This window comes from Colobus angolensis, unplaced genomic scaffold, assembly GCF_000951035.1.
Source record: "Colobus angolensis palliatus isolate OR3802 unplaced genomic scaffold, Cang.pa_1.0 Scaffold249, whole genome shotgun sequence".
NCBI classification, from domain to species: Eukaryota; Metazoa; Chordata; class Mammalia; order Primates; family Cercopithecidae; genus Colobus; species Colobus angolensis.
The window spans coordinates 865,983-878,240 of NW_012115699.1; the positions used below are offsets into that span (position 1 = coordinate 865,983).

At 39.1% G+C, this 12,258-nt stretch overlaps 1 protein-coding gene across 1 annotated transcript in view; it reads right to left on the reverse strand.

Moving 5' to 3' along the window:
• M1AP (meiosis 1 associated protein) overlaps nucleotides 1–12,258 on the reverse strand; it is a 96,268-nt gene that overhangs the window by 51,998 nt on the left and 32,012 nt on the right. The window contains exon 3 of the mRNA XM_011946102.1: nucleotides 7,884–8,069. Coding sequence (XP_011801492.1) covers nucleotides 7,884–8,069 — 186 coding nt within the window. The remainder of the gene's footprint in view (nucleotides 1–7,883; nucleotides 8,070–12,258) is intronic.

Consider the following 12,258-nt stretch of genomic DNA (forward strand, 5'->3'; position numbering starts at 1 on the left):
CCCCAGAAAGTGACTGGTGAAACCATATTTGTGTTTTAGTCTTTTAAGATTGCTTGAGCCACTAGGAGCCTCTCATGGCTCAAAACACTTAGATTTTACAAGGTGACGAAATAAGATTCTTAAATTTTACACACTAAATGTATACCAAATATTAGAGAGCCTATATGCTCCTTTCTCTTAGTGATGCTTCCATCTCACATTCTCAGACTAATTTATCTCCTTGCTGGATCCACTCGAGCTATTTCTTTTGCTCTTTTGACTCTAAAATGTACTTATCCTTGACCAATATATCTCACTTGAAGGAATATTCAGGTGTCTGTATACAATTTGAATGTTTTATTCTACCTGAATGAACACAGTATATATATACAGTCTCACTCTGTTGCCCAGGTTGGAGTGCAATGGCGCAATCTTGGCTCACTGCAACCTCCGCCTTCTGGGGTCAAGTGATTCTCCCGCCTCAGCCTCCAGGGTAGCTGAGATTACAGGCATGTGCCACCACACCCGGGTAATTTTTTATTTATTTTTAGTAGAGACAGGGTTTCACCATGTTGGTCAGGCTGGTCTCAAACTCCTGACCTCATGATCTGCCCGCCTTGGCCTCCCAAAGTACTGGGATTACAGGTGTGAGCCACCATGACTGGCCACTCTATATTATTATTAGCAGTTTCCTCTTGAACTTTTAAACTCTGGAAGGTAATCATTAAACATATGCAATTCTCATTTGTAGTTAGACGTTTTTGATCCATGAAGAGGGATGTAGATTAAAGCACTATTACTATTATTTTAAAAGACTTAATTTTTTTGAGAAGTTTTAGGTACACAGCAAAACTGAAAGGAAGGTACAGAGATAGCCCATATACCCCTTGTCCCACATATACATGGCTTCCCTCACTATCAGTATCTTCCACCAAAGTCGTTGCAATTGCTGAACCTATACTGACACATCGTAATCACCCAAAGTCCACAGATTACATTAGGGTTGACTCTTGGTGTAGTACATTCTATGAGTCTAGACAAATGCATAATGACATGTACCCATCAGTATAATAAATATCATATTGAGCCTTTTCACCACCCTAAGAATCCTCTCTGCTCTGTCTATTCATCCCTTCTTCTCCTCAACCCCTGGCAACATTGATCTTTTTACTATTGCCATAGTTTTGCCTTTTCCAGAATGTCATATAGTTGGGGATATATATGCAGCCTTTTCAGACTGGCTTCTTTCACTTAGTAATATGCATTTAAGGTCCCTTCATATCTTTTTGTGGCTTGATAGCTCATTTATTTTTAGTGCTGAATAATATTCCATTGTCTGGATGAATCATAGTTTATTTATCCATTCATCTACTGAAGGATATCTTGGTTGCTTCCAAGTTTTGGCAATTATGCATAAAGCTGCCATAAATACCCATATGCGGGTTTTTGTGTGGACAGGTTTTCAACTCCTTTGGGTAAATGCCAAGAAGCATGATTTCTGGATTATATGGTAAATATATGTTTAGTTTTGTAAGAAACCATCAAACTGTCTTTCAAAGTGGCGGTGCCATTCTACATTCCCATCAGCAATGAATGAGAGTTCCTGTTGCTCCACATCCTCACCAGCATTTGGTGTTGTCAATGTTCTGGAAATTTAGCCATTTTAATAGGTATGTGGTGGTATTTCACTGTTGTTTTAATTTGCATTTCCCTGATGACACATGATGTGGAGCATCTTTTCATGTTTGTTTACCATTTGTGTACTTTCTTTGGTGAGGTGTCTGATAAGGTCTTTGGTCCATTTTTAAAAATTTTATTTTGTTTTTAATTGACACATAATAATTGTATACATTTACGGGTACAGTGTGATGTTTTGACACATGTATACATTGTATAATGATCAAATCAGGATAATTAGCATATCTATCACTTCAAACACTTCTCATTCATTTGTGATGAGAACATTCAAAATCCTCTCTGCTAACTATTTTGAAATACACATTACTGTTAACTATAGTCATGCTATTGTGCAACAGAACACCAGAACTTATTCCTCCTATCTAATTGTAACTTTGCACCATTGGCCAGCCTGTCCTCATCCACCCTTTCCACCCTTTCTCCCTACTCTCCTCAGCCTCTGATAACCGCTATTCAACTCTCTACTAACTCTATTCATCTGAGATCAATGTTTTTAGATTCCACAAATGAGTGAGATTATGCAGTACTTGTCCTTCTGTGCCTGGCTTATTTGACTTAATATAATGTTCTCTAGACTCATCCATGTTGTCACAAACAACAGGCTTTTATTCTTTTTTATGAAGGAATGGTATTCCATTGTGTATAAATACTACATTTAAAAAATCCATTTATCTATTGACAGACACTTAGGTTGATTCCATATCTTGGCTATTGTGCACAGTGCTGCAATAAACCTAGAAGTGAAGATATCTCTCCAACATACTGATTTCATTTCCTTTGGATATATACCCAGTAGTAGGATTGTTGGATTATATGGTAGTTCTGTTTTTAATTTTTTGAGGAACCTTCATATTGTTCTCCATAGTGGCTGTACTAATTTGCATTCTTACCAACAATGTAAGGAGGGTCCCCCTTCTCCACCTCCTCACCAATATTTGTTATTTTTAAAATCTTTTTTATAGTAGCCATTATAACTGGGGTGAAGTAATATTTTATTGTGGGTTTGATTTGCATTTCTTTGATTAGTGATGTTGAGCATTTTTTCACCTACCTGTGGCCATTTGTATGTCTTCTTTTGAGAAATGTTTATTCAGCTCTTTCAAATTATTCATTTTTTTCCTATTGAGTTGTTTGAGTTCCTTATATATTCTGGATATGAATCCCTTGTCAGATGTACAGTTTACAGATATTTTCTTCCATTCTGTAGGCTCTCACTTCACTCTATTTTTTTTTTTTTTGAGACAGGGTCTCACTCTGTTGCCCAGGTTGGAGTGCAGTGGTGCGATCATGGCTCACTGCAGCCTTGACCTCCTAGGCTCAAGTGATCCTCCTGCCTCAGCCTCCCATGTAGCTGAGACCACAGATGCATGCCACCATGCCCGGCTAATTTTTGTATTTTTTTTTGTAGAGATGGGGGTCTCACCATGTTGACTAGGCTGGTCTGGAACACCTAGACTCAAGTGATCCTGCTGCCTTGGCCTTTCAAAGTGCTGGAATTACAGGTGTGAGCCACTGCACCTGGCCCACTTCATTTTTTTGATTGTTTCCTTTGGTGTGCAAAAGCTTTTTGGTTTGATAAAATTCCATTTGTCTATTTTTGCTTTTGTTGCCTGTGCTTTTGAGGTCTTATTAAAAAAAAAAATACTTGCCCTGACCAATGTCATGAATTGTTTCCCTTATTTTAAGTCAGGGTCTTGCTCTGTTGCCCAGGCTGGAATGCAGTGGTATGCTCATAGCTCTCTGTAATCTTGAACTCCTGGGCTCAACTGATCCTCTTGCCTTAGCCTCCTGGGTAGTTGGAACTACAGGCATACACCACCACTCTAAGCTAGTTTTTCCAAAAAGTTTTTTTTTGTAGTGGCAGGGTCTCACTATGTTGTCCAGGCTAGTCTTGAACTCCTGACCTCAAGTGATCCTCTTATTTCAGCTCTTATTTCAGATTACAGGCGTGATCTACTGCACCTGGTACTTGTTCCAGATTTTAGAGGAAAAGCTTTCACCTTTTCCTCATTCAGTATGAGTTAGCTGTGGGTTTATCATATATGGTCTTCATTGTGTTGAGGTACACTCTTTCTGTACCTATTTTGTTGAGAGTTTTTATCATGAAGTGATGTTGAATTTTATTGAATGCTTTTTCTGCATCTATGAAGATGATCATATAGTTTATGTCTTTCATTCTGTTAATGTGATGTGTCATGTTTATCGATTTGCATATGGTGAACCATCCTTGCATCCCTGGGACAAATCCCTCTTGATTATGCTAAATGATCTTTTTGATGGGCTATTGGATTTGGTTTGCAAATATTTTAAGGGTTTTTGCATCTATGTTCATCAGAGATATTGGCCTATTCTTTTTTTTTTTTTTTTGTGAGACGGAGTCTCGCTCTGTCACCCAGGCTAGAGTGCAGTGGCCGGATCTCAGCTCACCGCAAGCTCCGCCTCCCGGGTTTATGCCATTCTCCTGCCTCAGCCTCCCGAGTAGCTGGGACTACAGGCACCCGCCACCTCACCCAGCTAGTTTTTTGTATTTTTTTTTTTTAGTAGAGATGGGGTTTCACCGTGTTAGCCAGGATGGTCTCGATCTCCTGACCTTGTGATCCGCCCGTCTCGGCCTCCCAAAGTGCTGGGATTACAAGCTTGAGCCACCGCGCCTGGCCGGCCTATAGTTTTCTTTTTTATTGTGCCCTTGTCTGGTTTTGGTATCAGGGTAATGCAGGCCTTGTAGAATGAGTCTGGAAGAGTTCTCTCCACTTCAAGTTTGTAGAGTAGTTGAGAAAAATTGGTATTAGTTCTTCTTTAAATGTTTGGTAGAATTCAGCAGTGAATCTATGAGGTCTGGGGCTTTTCTTTAATGGAAAACTTTTTATTACTGATTCAATCTCATTACTCGCTGTTGGTCTGTTTAGGTTTTCTATTTTTTCATGATTCAGTCTTAGCAGATTGTATATATACAGGAATTTATCCATTTCTTTTAAGTTTTCCAATTTGTTGGCATATAGTTCTTCATAATAGTTTATAATAATCCTTTGTATTTTGTGGTATCAGTTGTAATGTCTCCTTTTTAATCTCTGATTTATTTGAATCATCGCTCTTGTTTTCTTAGTCTAGCTAAAAGTTTGTGATTTTGTTTGTCCTTTCAAAAAAACAGTTCTTTTTAGTTCAAGACCAGCCTGACCAACATGGAGAAACCTCATCTCTACTAAAAATACAAAATTAGCCAGATGTGGTGGCACATGCCTGTAATCCCAGCTATTAGGGAGGCTGAGGCAGAAGAATTGCTTGAACCTGGGAGGTGAAGGGTGCGGTGAGCCGAGATGGCGCCATTGCACTCCAGCCTGGGCAACGAGCGAAATTCCATCTCAAAACAAACAAACAAAACAAACAAAAAACAGACAAAAAACTAGTTCTTTTTTAATAGAACTTTTATATGTGTGTGTGTGTGTGTGTTTTTGTTTTTGTTTTTTTAAAGACACAAGGTCTTGCTCTGTCACCCCAGTGGTATAATCATAGCTCACTGCAGCCTCAAACTCCTGGGCTCAAGCAATCTTCCCACCTCAGCCTCCCAAGTAGCTAGGACTACAGGTGTAGGTGTGTGCACCATACCTGGGTAATTTAAAAGTTTTTTTTGTAGAGATGGGATCTCACTATGTTGCCCAGGCCTGTCTCCAACTCCTGGCCTCAAGCGATCCTCCTGCCTTAGCCTCCCAAAGCGTTGTACTATATTTTTTAGCCTCTATTTCTTTTATTTTTATTCTGATCATTACTATTTTTTTCCTTCTATTAATTTTGGGTTAAGTCTATTCTTGCTCTTCTAGTTCCTTGAGGTGCAATGTTAGGTTGTTTATTTGAGATCTTTCTTTCTTCTTTTTTGATGTAGGCATTTATTGCTATAAACTTCCCTCTTTTGCTGTATCTCATAGGTTTTGGTATATTGTGTATCCATTTTCATTTGACTCAAGAAGATTTTAAACTTCATTTTTAATTTCTCCATTGACCCATTGGTTGTTCAGGAGCATGTGGTTTAATGGTGTTCTCTGAGCTTCCTGGATCTGTGGTTTGGTATCTGACTTTAAGAAATTCTCAGTCATTATTGTTCAAATGTTTCTTCTGTTTCTTTCTTTGTTTTCCTTCTGGTATTCCCGTTACATGTAAGTCATACCTTTTGTAGTTGCCCCACAGTTCCTGAATATTCTGTTCTGGTTTTTTTTTTCCAGTCTTTTTTCTTTGCTTTTTCAGATTTGAAAGTTTCTATTGATACATCCTCAAGTTCAAAGATTCTTTCTTCAGCCATAAGTCTACTAATAAGTTCATCAAAGACATTCTTCACATCTATTACAATGTTTTTGATCTCTAGTACCTTTTTTTGATTCTTTCTTAGGATTTCCATCTTTCTGTTTACATTGCCCATATGTTCTTTCATTCTGTCTACTTTATCCATTACAGCCTTAGCATATTAATCATAGTTGCTTTAAATTCTGCGGTCTGAGAATTCCAGTGTCTCTGCCATGTCTAGTTCTGATGCTTGCTCTGTCTCTTCAAACTGTGTTTTTTGTCTTTTAGTATGCTTTTTATAGTTGTACGTGATGTTCCAGTCTAAAGGAGCTGCTATAAGCAGGCCTTTAGTAATGTGTGGTAAGGGATAGAGGGAGGGGAAGTATGATTAGGTCTCAGTCTTTTAGTGAACCTATGCCTCTGGACTGTGAACTTTACAAGTGTCCCTCAGTTTTTTCTCTCCATACTTAGGTGGGACAGGATGGGTAGAGTGGGCTGAAGTTGAGTATTTCCTTTCTGCTACATTGAAGGACACAGCTGGGTGTAGTTTGGTATTTCCCTTCTTCCAGGTCATTTAGACTCTGATAAAATCCCAGGAGGTTAGGGGTTAGGTTCTGTTTAACTAGTTTCTCCTGAGTAACTACCTGTTAGGGTAGTTTCTTTATACCTGTTAAGAACAGAGTGCTCTGGTATATTTCAAAATGGTTCATTTTTCCCTCTCCCTGTCAGAGGCATGAGGGAATTTTCCCCTGATGTTCACTATGAGAACTTGGTTGAGCTCCTGGAGGTAAAACTAAACAAAAGCGTGGAGTGGTAGGATCATAGTTCAGTGCAACTTTGAACTCCTGGGCTCAAGCCATCTTCCTGCCCCAGCCTCTCAAGTAGCTAGGACTATAGGTGCACACCACCAAGTCTGGCTAATCTTTATTTTTTGTGGAGATGGAGTCTTGCTAAGTTGTCCAGGCTGCTCTTGAACTTCTGGCCTCAAGGTGATCTTCCTGCCTTGGCCTCTCAAAGTGCTGGGATTACAGGTGTGAGCCACAATGCTCATCCTCTCCTAGAATTTGAGACTTGTCCACACCTAGCCTGTAGCAATGTCAATGATAGTTTCCTATTCTAGCACTGGCTCCTGTGGAGGTTTCTGTTCCAGTATGTTGTGATTCTCTATATTTGTCTGGTTGTCTCTCCCATTTTGGAGGCAACAGTTTGCCCTGTGACCTCACTTCTCAGGGATCTAAAAAAATATTGTGGATTTTTTAGTTTGTTAAGCTTTTTACTAGTTGTTAGAATGGAGTGGCAACTTCCAAGCTCCTTACATGAAGAATTGGAAACCAGCAATCCCACAAGATTATTTTTTGTCCTGTCTGTTTGATCCCTGAGGTTACAAGAGATCAAAACTGTCTTAACTCGCACTTGCTCATGTGCCCAATGGAGTATCCAGCCACGCCCTTATTTATATTTTTAAGATTGGCTCAGTCTGGCACTCTTGCATTTCCACACTTGCTAATCCCGAGAAAATTTACTCAATTTGATGCCAAGATTTAATTAAAAACAACTGTAAATTCCTAAGAGTACCAAGGTAAACATAAATACAGCTACCAATGTAGGCAGTTTAACATTTGCTTTACAATTTCCAAAAACCCAGAGGCAGATGGCATATTCAGATTTTATTTTGATTTCAGTTTTTCCTTATAATTCACTTCAGTCTATGTTTTTAGAGCTCTTCTCTATAACTATCTCTACATTAAGAACTGTACAGGTTATAGGAAGAAGAGAAACATGTCCTCTGTCTGTAGTGAGCTGAAAATCTAGCTTTGAATATTACATCCAGAGTGAATCAAAGAGAGAACAACGTAAGTATGATAAACAACGACCTATATGGACTGAAATCAGAACACAGCTTGGAGTCAGTCCTAAAGGCCAGCATCACTTACCTCCAGGGAGGTATAGGTCAGAGCTGCCCTTGTGGTCACATGTGTGCTGTATTGTTTGAATTGCTGGAGCCCATCTTCTACTGCCAGCCGCAGAGAAGCGCCTTGTGATCTGAAACAGCCTTCTCTCTGTAACATGCGGAGCTCTGAAATGCAGGTCTGCAACCTAGGAAAGTTCCCTTTCACTTGCTGCAGAGAAAAATGAATCAAAGACACAAGTCTTTAGGGACCAGGTTTCAGATTAATTGGCAGTCTAAATTTATTATAAAGAATTCCTCAGCAGTTCCTTCCCTTCCTGAAAATTTGTTTATTTGACCAACATCTACTGAATGCCTACTGTGTTCTAGGCACTGCACCAAAATCTTCCCTACACCAGAGGAAGGAAAATTTGCAGCCATAAAGGTTTTGATTATGTAGAGTTACCAGAAACATGAAAGGAAGTGTTTTAACTCATTCACTCACACAAAGGGAAATCCAGTTGTGTGACTGCTTAGTTTTACTTTGGGGTGACCTGCAAACTGCAGGCCAGACAGTGTTCACCATAGACTTTATCTTCATTTCTTAGTCAGTCTAGGCACCAAAAGCTTCTCTATTTAAAAATGATGTTTTCCCAGAAGTGAGAATTTTGATGTGGTTGATCACTTCAGAATTCATACGTCCTATCTGATACACTCTTTAGGATAACTTCAGTAAAGAAGAGATACTTGGGTTAGTCTGCAGTCAGCTTAAGGAGCGAACATGTTAACCTAGACAAGCAACCTTTTGGTTCTCCTCATCTACCTTTATAAGAACTTGCTCTTACGAGTCAACTAATTTAATCTGATACTAGATCAATGTTACTTCTCCTAAGGATATATGCATTTTGATAAATGTGGACTGAAGATTTGTGACATCATTTGAAGGGATTCCATGCATCAATAGTAGGTGGAGGGTGAGGAAGAATTACATTTTGGGATGCGGACAGCTTCCTGACCAAAGAGCAGAACTGAGTGATATCTGCAATGCACATAAAATCCATGAGCATGAGCTGTAAACCTGCCAGAATACAAAGATGGCTTAAGTCACCCCCTTCCTGGGCTTAGCTCCACAGTTGCTTACATTCTTCTCTCCCCAAGTCTTTGGGGTGAAAACACAAGAAATTGGATATAATTCTTGCACAAAGAAAATTCGTAATGTAGATAGGAAAATAAGAAAACTGAGAAAGAAATGAGAAGAGATCACACCACAGGTGTAGCCTAGTAGGCTTTAAGCACTTCTTCTCATGTACCCCCTAAAAGAATCTGAAAAACAATGTACCCCCTTATACATTTTTAAGTGAACATCTATATTTTAAAATTCCAACTTTATAAGTGGTTGCTAAGGATGTAACTTCCAGCATATTTTAAATATCAACATTTAAAAATAAAAATATAACTCTTCAAAACAGTCCAATTGAATCTAAATGCCATGGTGATTTGATACTTACCATTATTCAATGTTAAAAGTACATGAACAAGCTCTTTTTTTCCCCAAGAGATAGAAATTTAGATTGTTCCTTTTTCTCCTTGAACCCATATTTCCATTTCACTTTCCCTGACAGTTTTATCATAATGTAAAAGAAATTTTATGCTTGGCATCCTTTTATTGATTATCCCATCATACTTCTCTGCATCAAAAATAGCTATATTTTGCAAGAGTTCTAAATTTCCTATGAGCATAAGCTCTAAGGGGCACTCTAGATTGAGTTATTATTAGAATTATCATTCATATACAGTTTATTAAAACAACATGTATATACCAATTTCAAGAAATAATTATTGGCATTAAACATAGCTTTAATTGGAAATGTTCCTCTTGATAATTGGAAATGTTCCTCTTAATGGCATAGACAGGCTGGGCTCTTCTTTCAATTAGCTCAGGTTTGTGTGAATAAATAAAATAATTACTGCTCAAATGATACAACATTCAGTATCAATTTTTATTCCTATTTTATTTATTTGGTGGCCAAAATGTGTTGAGCTTATTGCATCACTGTAAACAGAGAAAAATCTTGTTTTCTCTTGACCAGATACCCAAAAGGCTATAAAAGAAATGTAACTTAACTCCAATTTGAGAATATGTACTAAAAATTTTAAGCCCCTTGGTATTTTTAAAAGACTAAATGTGATACCCTACAAGGTATTTCCATGTCATAAATTCATTCTATTACATTTTATATATAAAAATGCTGCACATTGTTCTAATTATGTGTCTGCAGTTGTACTGCAACTATAGGACAGTCACAGAATGATTCACAATGGCTGGAATCTAAGCCTTACTTCTCAGTGATCAGGGCAGTCCAGCCTGGTGATGCCATATAGGGTGTCATTATTAGATGACACCTAGAACCAGCCACAACTTCAGACTAAGCTTGTCTGTGTCTACAATTGTGATGACATATTACCATGGATTTAACAATAAAAATTCCAAACTAACGCAGGAACAGAAAGCCAAATACTGCATGTTCTGACTTATAAGTGGGAGCTAAATGATGAGAACACATGGACACATAAAAAGGGACAACACACACTGGGGCCTGTCAGAGGGTGGAGTGTGGGAGGAGGGAGAGGACCAGGAAAAATAACTAATGGGTAGTAGGCTTAATACCTGGGTGATGAAATAATCTGTACAACAAACCCCCATGACACAAGTTAACCTATGTACCTGCACATGCACCCTTGAACTTAAAATAAAAGTTAAAAAAATTCATACCATTTGTTTTATGAGTATCTGGGGAAAAATAAGCAATTATTCCATTTTATGTCCTTCTCATGTTTTAAAATAAGCAATGTCCTATATTTCTATTACCTAAGGTTCTGAAGTAAAAACATTATAATAAATATACATATCCTTGAAAACTCTTAGCAGTTCTAGTGTTTAATACTCCCACTTCTTTGGCAATGTCGAATCTGCAAACTGACTGCTCAGTCTGGGCACATGTCAACCATGGAGAATGTGCAGGTCCTGTGAATTTCAAATGGTTCTCTGGAGTAAAGCAAGATATTGACCCATTTTTTTTTTTTTTTTTTTTTTTTGAGACGGAGTCTCGCTCTGTCACCCGGGCTGGAGTGCAGTGGCCGGATCTCAGCTCACTGCAAGCTCCGCTTCCTGGGTTTACGCCATTCTCCTGCCTCAGCCTCCGGAGTAGCTGGGACTACAGGCGCCCGCCACCTCGCCCGGCTAGATTTTTTTTTTTTTTTTTTTTTTTTTAGTAGAGACGGGGTTTCACAGTGTTAGCCAGGATGGTCTCGATCTCCTGACCTCGTGATCCGCCCGTCTCGGCCTCCCAAAGTGCTGGGATTACAGGCTTGAGCCACCGCGCCCGGCCTCTTGACCCATATTTTAAAGCTAACAGCAAACATTTAACCACAGGAACCAAGGACTCAAATTTGAAGCTACCGTCTTATTCTGATTAGCCTCTATGATGATATGGCTGGGGGAAATCTAGTAGCAAGTGAAGGTCAGGAGAAGATGTGGTACAAGGAAGGCAAGTGGGTAAGCGATATCAAGTGAGAGATGGGTGAAGGAATTCCATGATCACGGATGTAATCAGCAGCCAGAGTAACGGACCTGTCTGCCCCGCTCTGCAGAGGCCTCATATGGAGCTCCCACCCCACATGCAGACAGTTCACTCCAGGCCAAGAGTGTTCAGCTTGCAGGGCCATGCTCTCCCACCAGACACTATTTGTACCTGTCAAGTGCCACCAATTTAAACTGAAAATGCAAGTCAGTGAATCCTCTCTGTGTGAAGAAAAAGAAACAGAACAGAAGAATGTTTTTAGCAGGTGAAAACCTAATGCTCTTCAGACTGTAGCAGGGCCTTTGAACACCTTCAGTCACAACAGTAGCTTCTGAGGTGTGGGTGTTGTGGGTCAGAAACAATCCTCGATCCTCAGGCCTCCCTTGCACAGCTGTTTCCAGGCACTTCTGTCAAAGTCAGCAACAGTAAGTGTGAAGGGGATTTTATAGTTTATCTTTAACTGTAATTAACAGTTGGATTGCTGTCATGTTGCAAAATGACAAGTGCACTTGACAGATTAGTGTCTTTTCAAAAATCAATTCTTAGAAACTTCTATATCCTGAAAGTTCACAGGTGCAAATGTGCCAAACCCCAAAGAAGTCTTCAAAATGTTTCTGAAAGGCAAGGTCCCTGGTTAAGAGCTCAGTGGAAATCTAGCTGTCATTGTTCAGTCTTACAGCTCTTGTCTGAGTAGATTTTCTTGTCTTTGGGGAAAAGCGTCATTTCCTCTGCCACTCTTGTGACAATGTCTTCATAGTTGGAAGTAAAGCAAATGTACAAGAACAGAAATTATAACAAACTGTCTCTCAGACCACAGTGCAATCAAACTAGAACTCAGGA